Here is a 21,498-nt window from a genome sequence, read left to right as displayed (position 1 = left end):
GTAAACCAAACATTGGGATATTTTTCTGTATTCATATTTTTGCTCTCTATGTATGTACGGTAATAACGCGTTTAGATTATGCACATCCAGTGGATTTAAGTTGTCATGTTCATACAATATACATATGTCAAATAAATCGAGATAATGTACTTAATCATTATAAGTGTATAGTCTAAACGAAGTTTAAATGTTGTACGATAATTCTCGCAATCGTAATTTATAGGAAAGTAATCGTTACCCATTATGCATTGTTTTCTGGTCAAAATGTTGTTGTTGTTCTGTGTTTTGTAGTCTTCTTCTTCTTGGTTGATGATTTGCGATTTGCAATTTTTCGTTGAACGACACTGTATCTAAGTAAATTAAATAAATATTTTTGAATACCTTCGTGCCACATTCATCAGAAACTAATTTCAAAATGCCAGCCGAAAACTTGGAAGAACAGGGTTTGGAGAAGAATCCAAAACTGGAATTGGCACAATACAAATTCCTGCTAACATTGTCCGAACACAAACAAGATGCGGTCCTCAAAAACAAATTATTGGAAGCCGTAAAAGCCGACAGTATGGCACCATACTATGAATACCTCTGCAATGATCTCGGTTGGACCGTCGACAAAAGTTTACTGGACAAAATGAAGGAGCAGAATACCAAGGATTTGGAAAAACTCGATGAAGCTATCGAGGATGCTGAGAAAAATCTCGGTGAGATGGAAGTTCGCGAAGCCAATTTGAAGAAGTCTGAATATTTGTGCCGTATTGGAGACAAAGCCGCTGCTGAATTAGCTTTTCGTAAAACCTACGAGAAGACTGTATCGCTGGGTCACCGTTTGGACATTGTATTCCATTTGATACGTTTGGGACTCTTCTATTTGGATCACGACTTAATAACCAGAAATATTGAGAAGGCCAAGTATTTAATTGAAGAAGGTGGCGACTGGGATAGACGCAATCGTCTTAAGGTGTACCAGGGAGTTTATTCTGTAGCTGTGAGAGACTTTAAAGCTGCTGCCACATTCTTCTTGGATACTGTCAGTACATTCACTTCTTACGAATTAATGGATTATCCCACTTTTGTACGCTACACCGTGTATGTGGCTATGATAGCATTGCCACGAAATGAGCTACGGGACAAAGTTATCAAGGGTGCCGAGATCCAAGAAGTTCTTCATGGCCTGCCTGATGTCAAGCGCTACCTATTTTCCTTGTATAACTGTCACTATGCCGATTTCTTTAAGTATTTAGCCGAGGTGGAGGTTGTACTCCGCACAGATTACCTTGCACATCCCCATTATCGTTTCTATGTACGTGAAATGCGCATTTTGGCCTACACACAACTCTTGGAGTCCTATCGGTCTTTGACTCTGCAATATATGGCTGAGGCTTTCGGAGTCAGTGTGGACTATATTGATCAAGAGCTGTCGCGTTTCATAGCTGCCGGTCGGCTACATGCAAAGGTGGACCGTGTGGGAGGTATAGTCGAAACAAATCGTCCCGATAGCAAAAATTGGCAATATCAGGCAACAATTAAACAGGGTGATCTCCTGCTAAATCGTATACAGAAACTTAGTCGAGTTATTAATATATAAAAAACCATACGATATTTTGTTCTCACCTACCATTATGAAACGAAATAAAACAAAATATGTACACACACATTATTTACCCAAATAAAAAACCTTAAAATTTATTTAAAAAAGTTTGTTTTAATTACAATTAATTAAAATATTGTCATTTTGTCTTCTTAAATTTTTACTAGATTAACAAAAGGCTACATTACTATACTACTAAGGAAAGAATTTATAAAGATTATGACACACATTTACTATATCATGTGATAAGTTTTAATTAATAGTTACTTATTTGCTACTTTAATTAAAATTCTTTGGAAGTTTCTTTGGATTTGCTCTTAATTAATAACATTTATTTGTAACTGGAGTATTTGAATATGTATAACAAAGAAAATTTAAAGTAAATAGTAAAAAAATGTGATGGAATAAAAAAGGGAAAATATATTTATTACAATTTTACATTTTTCCTTTTAACTATTTGCTGTGAAACGGCAAATTTGAGCTACTATATATATTTTTTAATTTTGTCGATAAATTCAGTTATTATTTAAAATTGGCGGTGTAGACAGGAATATAACTATTTTAGTTGTGATTGATAATTTACAAAACAAATTCTTAATCTGTGTAAAATTCTATTAAAATGTTAAGCATTGCTTTGAAAATGTATGTCAATTGTGGGGGTACCAATGTAGTACTAAATTCATGCAGAGTATGCAAATACGCATTTTACGAATGCTTTATAATTGTCTTTTTGAATTTATTGATGACTATTTCTTCAAACTCATGAGCAATCAAATTGTTGTTTCATTCTTACAGGCCCATTCGGGATTCTCATGGGTATTGATGGTATTGTTGTTGCTATTATTTGGTGATGGAGGATGGTGTACTTGTGAATCGTTATATGTTTCTATTAACGTATCTTGCTTATAGTTTCTAGGGTCACGTTCAAAACGTTCGCGATCTGAAGAACGTATCCCACAATCGAGCGGTTGTTCATCGGGTAGCGATGACACATCTTCCAAGTCATGCGTGCTTCTAGGTTCTAGGTGGGATTGTATTTGATGTTGTTGTTGTTGCTGCTGATGGTGATTAAGTTTCATATGATCCCCGTTGTCCAAGGACATCGATCTCTTGCCTAAATCCAAAAGTGTACCGGCCATTGCATTTGCCGCTTCCATGTGTGATTGTAGAGCCAAAGGAGAACCACCACTGGCGGCCACTAAATTACTCAAATTACTGGCAATGCTATTCACATTGTGTCGCCTAAGATTTTCCACAGCCAATCGGTTTGTGCTTAAATTAATGAGGGCACTCATCATTACTTTGTTGCGCTGATAGTCTTTGCGTAAATGTTGACGAATTTCAGTGTGACAGTGTTCATTGTTGGTCACGATTATTTCACCGGTGTCTGTGGTAGTGACGCGTGCCTTGCAATTGAATTTACGCGACAAATTACATTGCCAGTATTTCTTGTCTTTGCGTACATATTGAATGCCAAATGTGTGACCATCGTGGACGAGTAATGGCTTGCCGCGCTGACTCAGCATAAATTCTAATTTCCCTTGGAACCAACGCTCACCGGGATTAACTAAATATAGAGTTAAGGGAAGGGTTTGTATCAGTAACAAGTGTATTCGAGAAATTATAAATACATTGATTTTACCCGTTAGATGTATGAAGCATGATGTAAATACCGCTTAAGATGAAAAGGAATGATCTGGAAATGCTTTAGTAATAGATGATGACCCCTTGTATGAAATGAATTGAAAATGTGGATGGACAATCTCATGCATTACATATGACCCAAATGGAAAACGCCACAATAAAAATGTTAAATAAAATGTATTATTATGTAAATTGTACTAGATCTCAGCAACAATTTATGTATTATTGCTGTTTTTAATTCAGACAGGAAAAAGCTTGAAAAATGTCAATACTTACCGCACACATCATTCATGTTGCCGAAAATTTAAAAGTGACGAAATTAAAAATATATATATGTATATGTAATTATTTCTAATAGTCGTTTTGTTTTTGTATACCTTCGTTTATACAAAATGTGGATTTTATTACATACACTCCACGTCAGTAGAATAGGACACCTAATTTTCTGTTAATGTTAGCTTATTTATCCCTAAACGATTGAATCTGCGTTTTTAATCGTGTGGGGATTTAAAGTCTATGATGTTCCGTATCAAACACAGAAAAAATTAGCTTTTTGATATATTAACGCAGAACTTTCTTTCAGTCGATAAAACAAGGCTTTCTAATCATTTTCCACCAAAGAAAACCTAAAAATAATTCCGCGAACACCGAAATAACAGCGTTAAAGGGTTTAAATTGACAGATATTTGAAACATCTCGGAATATCAATAGGAGTTGCGCAGTTATGTCATATTTCTTCACAATAAGATAGAATATGACACAGACAACCTAGACGGATACAATCGAGTCTTTCGGATGCTGATAAGATGGAACATTTTCAAAATAATTATGAAAAACGTAAAAATTTCTTACAAAAACCTTGATGTTTTGTTCAATAAAATGTTTCTTCCGCGAACAAGTCTGCCGTTTAAAGGTTTGGAAATATGCTCCAGATTTGGAGGATGATAATCTGATACGAAAACAACCGTTATTTAAATACGCTGACGGAAATTCTAGTACTTTTCGCAACAATAAAGTGACTGTTCTATCCTGACGACCAAAAATAAATGCCTATTTTTCATAGTACTATCGGAAAATTGATTTTCTATGTTTGATACGGAACATCATAGACTTTAAACCCCTACAAGATTTAAAACGCAGATTCATTCGTTTAGGGATAAATAAGATAACATTAACAAAAATTTAAGTGTTCTATTCTAGTGACGTGGAGTGTATTATTATATTTCAATATATTAATAGTGTAATAAAAAGTACGGGAGCAATAGATGTATGTCCCAATTTACTTTAGGCGAGTTTACTTGCGGCAATTTTCAGTTTGTGGGTGAGAGAGGGTGTTGAGAAGTAAAGGGTTGCCATATACCTCACCTCTCTCTCCATCAAACTGACAATTGCCGCAAGTAAACTCGCCTAATGTAAATTGGGACTAACTTTTAAACTCTCTGAGAAAGAGTGGAAAACATAATTTTTTAAAACGATGGATGCAAGCAAATTTTGGTAGCATCCGAATCTGAGGTCGATCTTTGACAGGCTGGTGGTCATCATTGAATTAAGCAATCAGCTTGTTTCACTATGTCGAACGAAAATGAAAACGAAAGAAAAACAACTAAACTTGTGTATGATTTTTTAAATTTTGTAGTTGTTTTAAAGCAAACACAAAGTCAATACTGCCATGAAAACCAAAGTTTAGGTGTTTTTCGTTCGCAATCATTTTCTTACGACATAGTGAAAAAGGCCGAATGTGTCCTTCAGCAAGCTGTTTAAAATATCCCCTTACCAAATCAATTTAAAAACTGCAATGATATTTAAATATAGAATTTTGTAAAAAGTATAAATTCATTAGTATTTAATTAGGTAGAATTTATACAACGATATTCTCGCCAATAGTCTTCAAAAGTGTCAACATTCGGTGGAAAGCCATTTTTATTTTTTTAGAAAGTTTTTTTTTTTTTTGTTTTCGGTAACTTTATTGTTACTGCAAACTTAGTTGTGTTAATATATTGCCCTTAGATTATTTATTATGAATGCACGCCAAATGTTTTTTTCTATTTCCCTTTAAATTAGTTTAAGACAAATCACTAATAAATAATATACAATTTTTATTTTATTATTTGTATTTATATTTTTTCTCGTATTCCACAAAAATATAATAAATGTCGTACTTCTATTGTTTTTTTGAATTAAAATCAATTAAAGTAATTAATTAAATATTATAAGACTTAATAAATTTTCATAAATAATTTTCGTCAACAAAAAAAATTGCATCACCACCTGAAGAAACAAGATGTTGCGACAAAACTAAGAAATATTTATAAGACCTTTACTAAGCTACACATTTCTGTACATATTCATCCATTAATGTCCGCATTTTTATTACATAGTATCATTTATAAAGGCTCCATTTTAAAGTTATGACCACTATGACCGCCTGGGGATATGGTAATGGAATCTATTACTAGAACAGGCTCGTGTTGCTGCTTATTGTGCCGTTGTTGTTGTGAATGATGATGTTCTGTTGAGGATTTGTCATTTTGTTGGTGATCTCCCTCGTCGTGCATATGGTGTGAAGGTGGTGATAGCTCTGCAGCATTCTGTACCGTTATATGATCATCATTTAAAAGAGCCTTCTGAGATTTCCCGCTACCATCGTATACTTGGGCATTAGATATACGATTGTGATCCGCTGAAGATGTTGGGGATATTTCATAGCTACCATGAGATTGTGCATGCATTGTTGTGTTCGGTAGTTGTGGTGGTGGCGGTGGATGTAAATTTGTTAGCTGATGTTGTCCTAGACTTGGTGTCATCTGGACAAAGTGGTGTGAACTATTCGGATTCATTGCACCGGCGGCCTCAGCTGTTGAAAATGTTGAGTGTTGCATGGAAGGTGGTGTTGATGGTGACACGGGATGACCATGATGTGGTCCATGGAAATTGGTTTGAAAAATATTTCCACTGGGAGCGGTTAGATTTTGAGAAAATCGTCCAGGCGGTGGCCCACCACCACTTATATTGGTACTACTGCTGCTAGCAACATTGACCTCATTCATGGATGGAGCACCTGCATTATTACCTCTCATATGTGGAGGATGATTGTGGACTCCTGTAGCAGATATAATCTTCCCTTGATGCGTTATGCAACGAGCTCGACACATACTAATCCGATATGATTTGCACAACCAGTAAGTCTTCATGCCCTGTTGTGTGGCCACGGTATTATTGCGATTGAAAACACAATTTCCGTGAAGTAAAGATGTTGAACTCAACATCACCACATTGGGACAATCTAAGCGTGGACAGGTAAATGAGCAAGACAAGAATTTGGTATAGAAAAAATGTTTATATTAACTTGAATCATTTTATTAAATTTGTTTTTGTTATTTACAAAATTAAAATAAGAATGTCTGTACAGAAAAAAAGCAACTAATACTGTTATAATATATTCAAAACATTATGTGCAGCAATTTTGTAATAAATTGGAAAGTGCCGTAACGGTAATACTGATTCTAATAAATACACCGTCGTATTGTATATAAATGTGCTTGGATGTTGAAATTAAGTTCAGTTGAATTTGTATCATATACATACATACATTTGCAACAAAATTGCACGTTTTAGAAAAATGTCTGTAAAATATTTTTTTGAAAGACAATTCAGGTATTTTTTTTTGCAATTATTGATAGGTCAATGCTTCAAGTATAAGAAAATAAAAAGTTTTGACACGATATCCAAGTAGAATTATAAAAAAAAAATTGAAATTACATAAAACGCCTTAAAATTTAATGGTCAAAACATATGCAACTGGACCAAATCGCATGCAAAAATCTTCAATATTTTTTTAAATATCATTTTTAATATGACTAAAATTTTTTGTTTTTGTTTTGGGCAGTTATAACGTCAATAGATCAGTAGTACTCACTCTTCGGCACCCCGACTTCTGACGTTTGCTAATAAACGATGTAACTGCACTCTGATTTTTATTAAACCCAAAACTTTAATGTCAAGAAATTTCCATTATTTCATAAGTTTCTGACCCTAGCACCCATGCTCGTGCCCCTCCGCTAGACCCGCCACTCCCACGATTAAGTACGTTTATCTGATATCGTATTTTTAATTATTATTATTTTTATTATTATTATTATTATTATTACTATTTACTCATTTCAAAGCCAAGACAAATGGCCATATGTGACTAGTATACTACAATAAATATAATGTACATAATTTGATTTCAAATTGTTATATAAAGCCTATGTTAACAAATATTAAATCGAATATAAACTGCATTTATTTAATGTTAAAAATTAAAAAAATGATTTAAAATTAAAAATAAATTGATTTGAATAACATCTACTCTGGTTTTCCTGAGTATTTCAGCCATGTAAAACTTCTCTACAAAAGTGGTGTCTTAGACACGCCGTTCGGACTCGGCGATAAACTGTAGGTCCCATATCATTGAGCTAATATGAATCGGAGTGCACTGATTGATATGAGAGAAGTCTCCATTGTCCCTTATGGGATGTTTGTGGAATAATTATTTTATTATTATATATACTCTGGTTTTAAAATTTATAATTACAAATATAATTTAATGAATTCATTTACATTATGAAAAATGCAGCTACTCTCAAAAAATTTAAAAAAAAATAGACTTTTGCATGCGATTTGGCCCAGTTGCATATGTTTTGACCATTAAATTTTAAGGCGTTTTATGTATTTTCAATTCTATAATTCTTGTTGGATGTCGTGTCTAAACTTTTTATAAATAATTGCAAGAAAATACCTGAATTGTCCTTCAAAAAATATTTTACAGAAATTTTTCTAAAACGTGCAATTTAGTTAATTTTGTTGCAAATGTATTGGCCACCACTGTATATCGTGACGGGCCAGTTTATAAAACATGTTCGTACTAAACAGAAAAATATGTGTCAAATTTGTTAAGTTGCAAAGCCTGAGGCGTCCATACATATATAATGAAATAGTCACATAAACAGGATGTAAATATCAATCGGGTTTTAACGAAGCTTTATTTTTCGAAGTTGTGAGAGAAAAATCTTTACATTACAATATATCTTGCAAAAGTGCAAAATCATTTTAGAAATGTTGTTGTTGCACGCCACAGAAGGCGCTTTTGCAAAATCTGAGCAACACTGATATGTTCTAAGCTAGAATGCAGAATACACTCGAAAACGAAGTATACTGTTATTTAACATTTCGATTAGCCTGAATACGCTTAAACTACGCCATATTAGCCCTGGCCAACTAGCAATAACAAATAATATTTACACATTAATATTTTTACTAATTTAAGGTAAGGGGTCAATACAATAGACATACATGTCGTCGAAATATCAGTGTCATCATTTCAATTCTGATTAGAGATTACAATTCCGAAACTATTTACCGACTTGCAAATAATATTTGTAAAAAAAGGTGATATAAAATAGGATTATCAACGATTATCAGACGTCTCAACATTGTATGTATATTAGTTGTTGTTGTTATTGTTATATGTGTAAATAAGTTATACTGTGTTATTTGATATATAATATTAATAACTTAAATGACCAAATGATTTGTTTCCATTAGTATTGGAAATATGTTAGTGAATGTCTCGAAACTAAACCCAAAATAATTACCACAGACACCAAATACCCGAAGAAGAAAAGACAAAACAAAGGAAACACAAAAAGCTAATGCTACGAATAAACAAACAGGAATTAAACAATAATAAAATGTCGACTTACTTGGTGGTATATCCATGTGATTGGCAAATCCTTTAGAATAGTCACTACCGGATATATTCAATTCGTTGGGAAATTCTTGGGCCATAGTCGAGGCAGAACCACTATTGCTGTTTTTATAGAACGTATAGTCTAAACCAAAGGCTGCCGGATTGAATGAGTTGCGCAAGGAAGCTGCGGCTGCAGCAGCAGCTGCTGCACTCGAACTACTATTTGTATTCAGGTGGTGTTCAGAGCCCTCTCTTTTCACACTATTTATATCATAACGTCCTTCCACCATCGACATATGAGGCATAAAAAAATCTTCGGCATTCATTTGATCCATGCTACTGCTGCCACCAACATCGGATCCCTCATTGTTATCGCTACTTTGATCTGTAGGCATAGTCGCACGACGACTCTTATTCCTAGAGTATATAGATAGAGAATCCGAATTAAAGTCCGATAAATGCCGCTTGAGTCCCGAACTGCCAGCAGTTGAATGGAAATTCTGATGTAAATGGCTGTCGCTCTGTTTTTGACTAACACTGGATATATTAAGAGAAGGCGAGGCAGGAGACGACATGTCTGGCGATTGTATTCTTTGTGGCGTATTTGAGCTTGTAGTTGCACTGGTATTGGTTTGTGATTGTTTTTCGGAATTATTGGTAGGATTTTCGTTGTGATTCACCGCCTCAATGTTTGGTGATGCAGCAGATTTTGGTGGTGAACTGGAAGGTTGTGACGGTTCTCTTTCTTCGTTGGCATTAGCATTTGAATTCGATTTCTCCGATAATGAATGGCCTGCCGACGAAGATGATGTATTCGTAGCTAAACCTTTAATTTGTAACAGCTGGCCAATTTTCATGAACGCTTGCAACTCCGTATGTTTGACATTGACTACTCCCTGGTACATGAACTCCAAAAGTTCACACATAATTGTATACGATACATCTTTGAGAATAACTGTAATGAAGGAGAAATTTCGTTTAGAATTAGAAATAATTTTATTTTATTTTATTTATTTAATAAAAATAGTGTTGCATTTTAATATGAAACTAGCTGAACCCGATGCGCTTCGCTACCCCGCAGCATATTTACTTGTAGGCCAAATTCCGTCACACATTTCAAATTTCATTGAAATTGGGCATATATAACGTGATTGGCGAATCAAATACTTGAAATCGGATGAAAATATATATGGGAGCTATACCCAAATCTGAAGCGATTTCGATATATTTTGGCACATTTAGTTATGGGCCAAAACCGTCACACATTCCAAATTTCATTGAAATCGGACATATATAAAAACTCTTTAACTGCCGAACCACGTAGGCTGACGAAATTTGGCTCAAATCTGATTTATATCAAGAGAACATCTGGTATTGGAAATGGCGTCTCTGGGTTCATGTAAACTATACATTTTGAAACGATTTCACAACCCTAAACCCAGAAATAGGGTGTAAGATTTTGTATTGGCGATTCAATATAGTAAATACCCAAATAAATACCCACAAATGGGCATTTACCCAATTTACCGGGTATTTACCCACTGTCCATCTCTAACAGTTGGGCATTGACGACGAAATTTCAAATTCATTTGGAATACACATATGCCGGCAAACAGATTTATGAGATATCGCGAATATTATTGAACTTTAGTGGGGTAGGTACCAGAAAGAGTAGACCGATAAGTACCATCATCAAACTTTGAGATTTGCAGAAATATTACTACATATATGACATGTTTGGAAAACCCAGTATCCAGTTCTGAAGTTGTCGTACGCACCAACCAACATATAGTGGCCGTAGAATTTTACGGGGCAGCGAATACAATCTGTTACACAATCCCACGGCAGCAAGTTCTTTCGGATCGGATTGACCCGAAACTATAGTGCTTCAGCGAGCGACTGCCAAGCCAGCATCAAACCTATGCTTCCACGTAGGTTTCATGCTGCTACAACAACAGCAAAACAATTTGTTGCAAAAAAAGCTTCGAGAGTTGTTCTTAAAGTGCACTTTTCCGAAATTTTGTGTGAGATGTACCCAAAGGAGTGGATATATTCCATATTCGAACCTGATATATTATATATCTGGTAGAAACATTATGATGTGAAAAGTATAGAACAAATTAGTTACTGTCTTCGACAGTTATCGTGCACACCATTTTAGCGAAAAGCTTTGAACTTTTGTGGGGGAGGTACCTGAAGGATTGAACATATATGACCCATCTTGGAACTTTAACAAAGTTTGAAGAAAATATTACATACAAAGGCCAAATTTAGGACCAAATCAGTTAATCCGTTCGAGAGTTATTGTACGCTCCAGCCAGATAGACAGACAAATGGACATTGCTAATCAACTCTAAATTGTCTGAAACGGATTTCGTCCAAACATACTTGGGGTCTAAAACATTATTTCGATGAGGCACATTTTGCTCGTTAGCTTAAATGCTGAGGGTATAACTACGAGTATATACGTATGTGTTCTTAATAGGTAACGTCCCTATTCAACAAAAGAGTAGTAACTCAAAATGTTCTATTTTTGAGAAGAGAAGAGAGAGAAGAAATGCAGAAAATGCAGAGCAGCGTTGTCAGTATTGGGGATTTTTCCCCAAATTGGGGAATTTTTATTTGAAATGGGGAAAAAAATTTCGACTTGGGGAATTGGGAAAATGTTGAGGAAATCTGAAAAATCTTTGGGGATTTTTGGGGAATTTCTTTTTTGACTAATTACTTCAGATTATCTGATCTTTTTTAATTTCAGTACGTGAATAGTATTAGCGCACGCGTGACGCACAAATGATATGCATCATATACTAACTGGTCGCAGCTGTAATAATTTATGACAGATTTGAAAAGTTATCATGCGGTTCGACGACTGACAGCGTACTAGAACAGTGGGTTGAATTGAAATAACATTTTCCATCATTTCTACTGCTGAAGGGGACTTAACTGCAGAAATGGTTTCTAGATTGGTGGGCAATGATGAAATTAAACTTTATTTAACATTCATGGCTCCAATTATAAAAGAGATAAATATGCTTAGGCCCGTTATTATATCCTTTTTTTGTAGTTAAATGTTAGCCGATATCGGACAGATAACCCGTTTTATATTCCTGCAAGTTTGCTTTAATAAGAAGTGTCAGATAAATTGAAAGCAAGTTTGTGTTCCTTTTAAAATTTAAAGTGCGCCCAAAAACAAGAAAAATTTGAGAGCAAATTCGAATCAACCAATCCGATTTGAGTAAATTTTATGTATACAGACTGTTTTGCTTGAAATGGAATGGAAGATGTAATAACAAATTCCTGGTAATGCGAACTTAATTCCTTATTTTTCTTAAAATAAGGTATAACAATAAGGGATTTTAAAGAAAAGATATAAGAACGGGCCTTAATCTAAGTTTTCAAACCGATGCACACTGCAAATATGCATTTTCCCTGTGCACTCGAATATTGAAACCATTTATAAAAAATTAAGAAGATATTGAAAAAATAGTGGAATCGATCGAAAACGACTCGGCATATTTACCATGAGGAGCCATGGACCTAGGCTTTAATTTTGACTTGTACTTTTTTTGAGTAAACAATTATTAAAGTTAAAAAGACCAGTGCCGAATATCTTAAACGCTGTTAGTGCAAATGCTGTAACCGATGCCTACAAATATGCAATTATTAACCTTACAAGCAATTTTACCCCAATATTTGCAGCAATTCACAGGGTTAACACAATTTTAGCTCTATACGAACCTTTTCAGTTGTCAACACAAAAATCTCCACGATTGTTTAAGAATCGCAATGGAGAAAGTTATCATTCGTAAATTGGAAATGGTATTAAGTCCCGGGCCACACTAAGAGTAATTTCACTGAAATTTTGACATGAAAGTAAAAGAAAATGTAAATTAAAACGGTCTGTTTGTTTCATACGAATATTGCAACAAAGCAAAATTGCAGAACAAATGAAACCGTGTACACTAGTTTCTTGAAATTATGCATTTTTCCCAAAAAATGCAAAGTTTCATGTCAAAATTTCATTGAAATTACTTTAGTGTGGGCCGAGACAAAATATGCTTTCCGTTCCAACAAGTAATTCTTAAAATGCAGTACGAGTTACTAGAATAAATAATCAATTTTCTAACAAGTCCATTTTTTGTAGACATTTTGACCCTCTAATGATTCTGAATCACTTGAAAGTGAAGTTTTCAATATCGTTAATTTAATTCATATATAAGTGTATAGAATACTTTCAAGTTTAATGATATGAATTTCAATAGTAAAATAAAACTACTTTCGATTTTTTTAATTATTTGTTAAAAAAAATTTGGGGATTTTTTTGAGGAAATTCAATAAAATCTGGGGAATTTTGGGGAAAAGTTTTGGGCAAGTTGGGGAAAAGAGTCTAAAAAATACTGGCAACGCTGATGCAGAGATAAACAAAGCAATGGGAGATTTTTACAGTGGGTAGAGTTGATCATCCATGTATCTTTTTTAATAAAAAAGTTAAAATTTCAATATTTTGAGTTACTATCTTTTAGTCCCAATCTGACATTTTTAAATCGGTTTGAACTCTAGCTCGAAAAATAAAGAATATGCCATATATTTATGTGGGCTTATTAAAATCCAGTTCTTCATCGATTGATTAAAAAAATATTACCAAACCATTTCCGATAAACGTAGCATTAAAAAATCGACCGAAGAATGATTACGCCTTGACGATTCTTGGTAGGCTTAAAATACAGTGACACCAGAAGTGTTATTCCAAAGAAAAATCCTGTAAGGAGTGGAAGATAACCGAGCATACATTTTTAGATGTTTTTCTACTAAAATTCATAGTTGTTGCTGCGTATGTAACATGAGCACTATAGTTTTTTTTTTTGTTTAATTTCATTTAGAGATCACAATGTGATTGACGCGATAGATGATCATCAGCTCGGCGTCGTACAACAAAAAAAGAGGTCAGTCATATTCCTATAAGATGTTATCGCTTCACGTAAAGTAATAACGAGTACAAATACTAAATCAATACATAAAAATATTTTCGATAAGAGACAATACAACAACAAAAATATACATAAATAAATACATACAGACACGCTGTTGAACTGTACTTAATTATATTAAAATCTTAAAAAAACAACTTAAAGGCAGGCTACAGGGGCCGGCAGTGAACAAAACAGCATCAGAACACATCTACTTAAAAACAATATTATCACTTGTTCTCAATAATCACAAATTTATTGTTTTTTTTTTTTTGTATGCTTTCGTATTTTAACACGTCTGTCTGATAGATAGATAGCCAGTTAAAGGGACGCGCATGGACCAATCAGAAAAATCCACTCAGTTACAGATAAGTAAACACATAGATGAACGAACGAATAATAGATAGAATGAACGAACGGATAGATATTTTCGAGAAATCAATCGAGACATTTTAAGTCTGGGTTGATACAGGAAACGATTGCGTCGCTTCGTAATTTGACTTGAGAACTATTTTTAATACCAAAGCCCAATTATTTACATCAGGGGCATAGATGTTAAAAATGAGTGTTTATTATTAAAAAATCAGTTCAAATCATGTCACAGGCTCATCCACGACAGTTTGGAGGTCCATTTTATACTTCGATTTCATATCTTCATTCTCATAGTCTTATATGCTTCACATTTCCCATGTAGCTATGAAAGTTTGTGTTTCTACTTATTGTTTCCAGTGTACATACAGTATGCAAAGTTCATATTCGTACACTCATAAAAATTGAATAAAATCATTACTAATTCCATATTAGCAATTTTCATCCAAAATTAGGGATAAAATAGTCATAGTTAATCATATATAGTGCTTAAAGGTGTACGAATATGTACTTTGCCGCCCACACAGGCGCCATCTACACATACCTGATAGAATAAATTAAAAATTTGGTTTGTTATTCCTTTTCTTCGTTGTAGTAATTCCCATCAATTGTTTCATATTTGCACATAAAATAATTCCATATTTTACATACATAGTCACGATTTTATCAAATTTTTAGGGGTGTACGAATATGAACATTGCATACTGTATGTGGCAGCAATTAGCTTATCTATTCCTTTTGAATTACCCAATATGACAGGTCTGATTTTTCAATTATTCTTCTTTGTTAAATCAATTTCAAAATTCTGCATTTGTATTCTCAGATTTATAATTTCAAAATATTTTATATGCTTCAAAATTCTTGTATATATATATTGAAGTTTCTCTCAGTCCAAAATAATCATATATCGTATTAATTAGCACTCCAATGGAGCCTTTTTACAATTTCAATATATTGAAGTTTCTCTCAGTCCAAAATAATCATATATCGTATTAATTAGCACTCCAATGGAGCCATTTTACAATTTCAATAAAGTTGTTTCGGTGACCTTCATAAAATATATATCAATTTCAGCATATTTATAACAACTGACATTGTAAAATAGACGTCAAGTTCGTCTGGCCCGAACTTTTTATGCCCTTTAAGGAAAACTATAATCTCGGAAAATACTAAAAATCAAATGGAACCATACATAATATAATACAATTTGTGGTTCTATATTAACAATTTTTGCAGGAAAGTTTTCTTACCATTGGGTCGCTCCAATAGCAAAATTAGGCTAAAATCGAGCCAGATCTTTGGTTTAACTTAAAAATCTGGCACGAAGCAGAAGACAATTTCCAAGTAGTGTGAAAATTTATGAAAAATATTCGGATTTGTTCTGAGACACACTTCAAAACTCACTTCACGCCTTAGGCATTTTGTTCACTCGCCATTATTTTTTCCTTTTCATCCAAAAACCTTACATATGAAATTTTAAGTTGGTGTGGCTAAAAAACGATGTCTACAAAAATTTATGACGATAGGTTACCGATAAGCCGTGTCCAATGACCGATCTTTATTTTCGTAGCATGGCGCCCCATAATTTTTAGCAAATCGCTCATTTTCCGATTGAGGAAAAAAAATCCAGTTCATTGTTGTGGCTGAAAAAACGAGTCCGACAAAAATGATTAAAATCGGACCCGATTTTGATATTGATCCAATATAGATATTCACGGTGCTCTTGAATCAAATTTAAATGGAACGTGCTTACACCTGGGAAGTTTTTGCGGATTCTGAAACTACAATGTTCAAAGATGAGAAAAATCAAAAAACAAAAAATCGCCGGAGCGCTTTTTAAATAAATCGCGATTCAAGTTGACATTTTTAGGGGTTGTTTAGGTTTTTGCGATTTTGCTTGGAAACCGCAAGTGCTATCAAAATGGGAATAAAGAAAATGTTGTAGCTATCAAAGTTCTCTACAAGATAGACAGACCTTAGTGATATTTTCGTGGGTTTTACAACTTTAATGATATATAAGACTTGCCGTATTCAAGGAAAATCGCGAAACCCTAACAAAAAACCTAAAAATGTAAACTGAGATTCTTTATCTTAAAAATGGTACAGCCTGATAACAAATCATAAACTTCAATCCTGTAGGGAATTTTCACAGCTACAACATTTTCTTTAGCTCCATTTCGATTGGAGTTGGTGTTCCCAAGCAAAATCGTGAAAACCTAAAAAACACCTAAAAATGTGATTTTTGACCGCGATTTATTTAAAAATCCCTACAGCGTTTTTTTCTTGTTTTTGGATTTTTCTCATATATGAACATTGCTCTTTTAGAATTCACAAAAATTTCCCCTGTGTAAGCGGTTTTCATTAAAAGTTAATTAAGGCGCACCCTTCATGACATTGTTTTAAAAGGGGGCGATAGTCAGTGCATTGTCCTAATTTGAACTTCAATATCTCAAAAATGGTAAAACCTACGAAAATACCGTAAATGTCAATCTTGTAGAGAATTTGCATACCTACAACATTTTCTTCAGTCTCATTTTGATAGGACTTGCGGTTTCTAAGCAAAATCGTGAAAACCTAAACAGCGATTTATTTAAAAAGTGCTCCGGCGATTTTTTTACTTTTTTGATTTTTCTCATCTATGAACATTGTAGTTTCAGAATCCGCAAAAACTTCCCAGCTGTAAGCACCTTCCATTTGAATTTGATTCAAGAGCACGGCGTATTACTACAATTTTGAAAAAAAAAAATTGCGTTACACATAACCCGAACGCTATACGTCTGAAACTATAGAAAAAAATAAGTTAGTAACACTTAAAATCTTTCGTTTTTTCATCCTGTTGACCTTTTAAAGGACATTCAAATTTCAAAGCACACAAATTTTCAAAAAAAAAAAAAAAAAAAAAAAAAAAATATTTGAAATACTTGTACTCATTGCACGATGCTTGTGTTGGTGTGATATTAATGAGGAGAATATTGGCTTCACAAATAATTTTCATTTATTTCATTTAAGGACAAGAAGGACATCAAAAATGTCCTTGAAAAATTTAATACTAGAAAATCATTTGAAAACATCCTGCAATTTTTGTTTTTTCAGGAAAATATATGTTAATATCTTTATGTAGGGCAACACTTCCCGAAATATCACTACCCTAGCTTTATAAGCCATTTTTTTATTAAATTAAATTTCCTTTATAATTGCTTCTAGGGTTTTGGTTTACAGACAAGGACCGTTCATAGTCAGCTCGTATATTCCTGCAAGTTGTTGACTGATCATTGCTATTTTATTGTTATTGATTATGTTTTGAAAAGAGAAAAAGGATAAAAATCGAATTTGTTTTGATATTTTAAACTGTAAGCACTGTTTCTACAGAGTTCGTATGTTCTAAAAACATGTTTATTGAGATCTAAGGAACATTTTTGTAGTTGGTTGTTTGCTTCAATTTTGATCAGTTTCATATCTGTAGACCAACCTCGAGAAAAAATTATAAAAAACATATAAAATATTAAAATATTTTTTGAAAAATTTAGTCCTTTGAAATTTGAATGTCCTTTAAAAGGTCAACAGGATGAGAAAACGAAAAATCTTAAGTGTCAGTTTACTCCATTTTTCCTATAGTTTCATGAGTATACATATATTCCGGTTCATGTGTAACTTTGGCTGTCGGACGGTGTTATAGGTACCTAATATTAACATTTTTGTTGGATTCGTTTTATCGCCACAACAATGAACTGGTATTTTTTTATAGATTGGAAAATAATTGTGGCTTGTAGAGCGATTGCATCCTATTATCATTACAATTTTTCAATTTGAGGCATAGTAGATATAAAAGCTAAACTTAAAAATTTAATTTGAATGGAAAATAAAAATCAAAAATTCTATAATATTGTGGCAAGATCCAAAGCAATAGCTTTCGAAAATGATAAATAATTATTTATTAATTTAAAAGATAAACGTCCACCCTAGGCGGACATTCACGTCGATAACACCAATGAACTCTTAAAGATTATTTAGCTTGGTTATTGTAAGATATTGGTACGTTTTCAATACAAATATGTAAATAAAACATACACAAAGATTATATGTTTACATAAAATCGATTAAATTTAAAAAAATATATTTTTTGGCTACAAAAACACACACACACAAAATCCGGCTCTCCCTTGACAGCTCAGATCAGGCCAGTGTGAAGATTGTCTCTGGACAAGAATGGAGAACATAAAAACAGAAAATAATAAAAATATATACTTATTTTTTAAAACAACCCCCTACCTCTCCCTTTTTCTCGTTACGTACTCCATGTTTCATTTATTTTACTTGGGGTTTTTTTCATTCACGATAAACTTTGTCTAAAGTTCATTGAAATCGTGATAAATCTGGTCGCATCATCATCACCACCATAGAACGGTCGGTCTCTCGCTCGCATTCATTGCCCATCATCGATTATCGCCGTTAGTGAATGAGTATCTCGAATTCTTTATTTTACTACAAATCTCAATCTGAATATTTTCAGCAGATAGTAAACACTTGCCATAGAGATACAAGTGACATGCATACGTACATACATATGTACATTCATGTACATTCAGAGTTTATGATACACAATGATTTAAAAAGAAAAAAATCAAATTGAAATTGGAGCAAATATTTTTAATTCGATACGGTTCAAAATGTTGACCCTTTGCCATGTTTACGACGATAAATACACAAAAACACGATTTGTATTTGTTCTACAAATCTAATCTAGAACATAATAAGTTGTTTTTTTTGTGATTAGTAGGTTAAAATGTGATTTTTTCCTTCAACTAAATCTCCAGTTATATGCCTATATTGGAATGAGGATACACCTGTTGGAATCTAGTCAAAACATTTCAATCAATCACATAAAAAAACAAAACATTCTCATAAAATAAATTGGAGAGTAAAAAGCATCAATTGTATGTACATACTTGTATATATGAGGCGCTTAGAGCTAAAACAGCCTAACCCACATTTCAAAAAAAAAAAAATCAAACTGACTATGCTTCTGGAACCGGAACCTTTTAAAATATATACTACAAAAATTTCTATTGCATAATTTGACCCTGGGTGATACTACATGCTGAAAACTGTTTTTCGTCTACGGAAAGTTTGAAAAAATGTGGATGCCAAAACGGCCTAAGTCGCTTAGGCCAAATCAAATACATGAAATAAAAAATACGCATATTACGTTTAAATCAAGAGTATAAGGGTATTAGAATGTTTTTAAATTTCCTGAAGCGACAAGTTGGATCAGCTAGAACTGGAAATGCAATTGGACTTAACAAGGAAGAATATGCAATTGCAGCATTAGATTTTATAAACTCTGTTGACACCAATCAAAATATAAAAGACAGCAATGGATCTATTGTCTTAGTATTCATGACCTTATCACTAACAAGTCATTCATGTATACCCAGAATGAGGGGAAAAGCTTTACGTGGCCTACAGGAAATATGGTCTAGTATTTATAATGCATCACGTGAAAGCCAATGTCACATACATAGTCAATAATTCGCTCTTCCCAGTGGAACAGATAGGCTAAAAATGTTTGGTATCTGCACTGGAATGCTGTAACGCATTTTTTAGTTACCTACAAAAGCCGGTAAAATTAAAAGTGAGGAAATGAAAAGTACTAATAAAAGTTGAAAAGTCTGTTTGTTTATTGGTAGAACTTTGCGACAATTTTAGTTTTGTTGCTGCCTTGCAGATTTCGTTAATTACAGAATTTATAAATGACTAATTCCCATACCGTGCGACCAAGACAACTCTTCAAAAGTTTAATGGGTTAGGATTCAGTGGATTCGATTCCAAAATGTAAAGCCATTTATAATTCACTACAGATATTCAATTTACCTGGATATTATATTTCATGAAGTTGATATAAATATCATATCATATTGATATTCATTTTTATACCCTCAGCCTTTAGGCTAGAAACGGGCAAAATGTGCCTCATCGAAATAGTGGTTTTAGACCCCAAGTATGTTTGGACGAAATGTGCTTCAGACAATTTGGAGTTGATTTAGCAATGTCCGTCCGTCTGTCTGTCTGACTGGCTGGTGCGCACGATAACTCTCGAACGGATGACCCGAATCGGTTCAAATTTTGGCTTTCGTAATATTTTGTCCAAACTTAGTTTAAGTTCGAAGATGAGCTATATCGGTCCACTCCTTCCGGTACCTCCCCCACAAAAGTTCCAAAATGTTCGGAAAATTTGTGGGCACGATAACTCTTGAAGGGAGTAACCGATTTGGTCCATACTTTGCACATCATGAAATTTCTACCAGACTTAGATGAGGTTCCAATATAGACTCAATCGGCCCACACCTTCGGGTACCTCCCACACAAAATTTCGGGCAAGTTCAGTTTAGGACCTGATCTCGAATCGCTTTGATTTTTGTTGCAACAACTTGTATTCACGTCTCCCCATACGACGGTACAAGTTTCATCAGGGGCAATTCCATACTTCCTGAGAAAATGGCCGGAAAGGTGCAAAAGCCCCTATGACACCTTGTGTGGTTGGAGCGCAAGATAACCCTCGAACGGATCTGTCGATTCAGTCCAAAATTTGGCCTTCGTAATATTTTATCAAAACATAGTTTAAATTCGAAGATGGGCTATATCGGTCCACTACTTCAGGTACCTCCTCCACAAAACTTTAAAAATGTTCGGAAAAATTTTGCGCTCGATAACTCTTGAAGGGAGTGACCGATTTGGTGCATACTTTACACATCGTAATATATCTACCAGATATAGATCATGTCCGAATATGGACTGTATTTGTCCACTCCTTCGGGTACCTCCCACACAAACAATAAATTCATTTTAATACCTGCTTTCGAATCACTTTGATTTTTGTTGAAGCAACTTGCATTCTCTGTCCATTTCGGCGGTAAAATGTTTATCAGGGGCAAGTCCATACTTCTTGAGACAACAGCCCGAAAAATGTAAAAGTTCCCCATGGCACCATATGTAGTGGGTGGAGAACATGGCAACTCTCGAAGCTTTGAGCTATTATCCTAGTCCATATTTTTGCCGGGAAGTTCATACGCCCAAAATTTTGAAACCCCCTAAATACATACGTTTTTTCGAGAAAAAAGTATTTTAATTCTCTGTCGGCAAATCCGACTGATACTTTTTTTACTTGTTTTATTTTAACCCTTTCAGTGTCAAAAATAATT

The 21,498-nt window shown here is 33.8% G+C and overlaps 2 protein-coding genes across 3 annotated transcripts in view; one reads left to right on the top strand and one right to left on the bottom strand.

Moving 5' to 3' along the window:
* Positions 1 to 256: 256 nt before the first annotated feature.
* On the top strand, positions 257 to 1,695 carry Rpn7 (regulatory particle non-ATPase 7). Its single transcript, XM_073962877.1, has one exon. It carries the CDS (start codon positions 416 to 418, stop codon positions 1,583 to 1,585), a length of 1,170 nt encoding a protein of 389 aa, XP_073818978.1. The 5' UTR covers positions 257 to 415; the 3' UTR covers positions 1,586 to 1,695.
* The window catches only part of LOC141390175 (uncharacterized), a 46,963-nt gene continuing 27,122 nt past the window's right edge, over positions 1,658 to 21,498 (bottom strand). The window contains exons 2-3 of one of the 2 annotated variants that reach the window (XM_073962876.1): positions 8,977 to 9,918; positions 1,658 to 3,155 (exon numbers count right to left, since the gene is read on the bottom strand). In XM_073962876.1, coding sequence (XP_073818977.1) covers positions 2,359 to 3,155; positions 8,977 to 9,918 — 1,739 coding nt within the window. In that variant the 3' untranslated portion in view covers positions 1,658 to 2,358. Of the gene's footprint in view, positions 3,156 to 5,325; positions 6,516 to 8,976; positions 9,919 to 21,498 lie in introns of those variants that run through there. The other variant, XM_073962875.1, reaches the window with a different exon arrangement.

This window comes from Musca autumnalis, unplaced genomic scaffold (genome assembly GCF_047663935.1).
Source record: "Musca autumnalis isolate F117 unplaced genomic scaffold, ASM4766393v1 scaffold_1, whole genome shotgun sequence".
Classification (NCBI taxonomy): Eukaryota; Metazoa; Arthropoda; class Insecta; order Diptera; family Muscidae; genus Musca; species Musca autumnalis.
Note: the sequence above shows the minus strand (reverse complement) of the source record. Positions and strands in the feature narration are given on the sequence as shown.

Bases quoted from the DNA above. Each gene is read 5' to 3' on its own strand.
- Rpn7 (XM_073962877.1), top strand. From the start codon at position 416: ATGCCAGCCGAAAACTTGGAAGAACAGGGTTTGGAGAAGAATCCAAAA.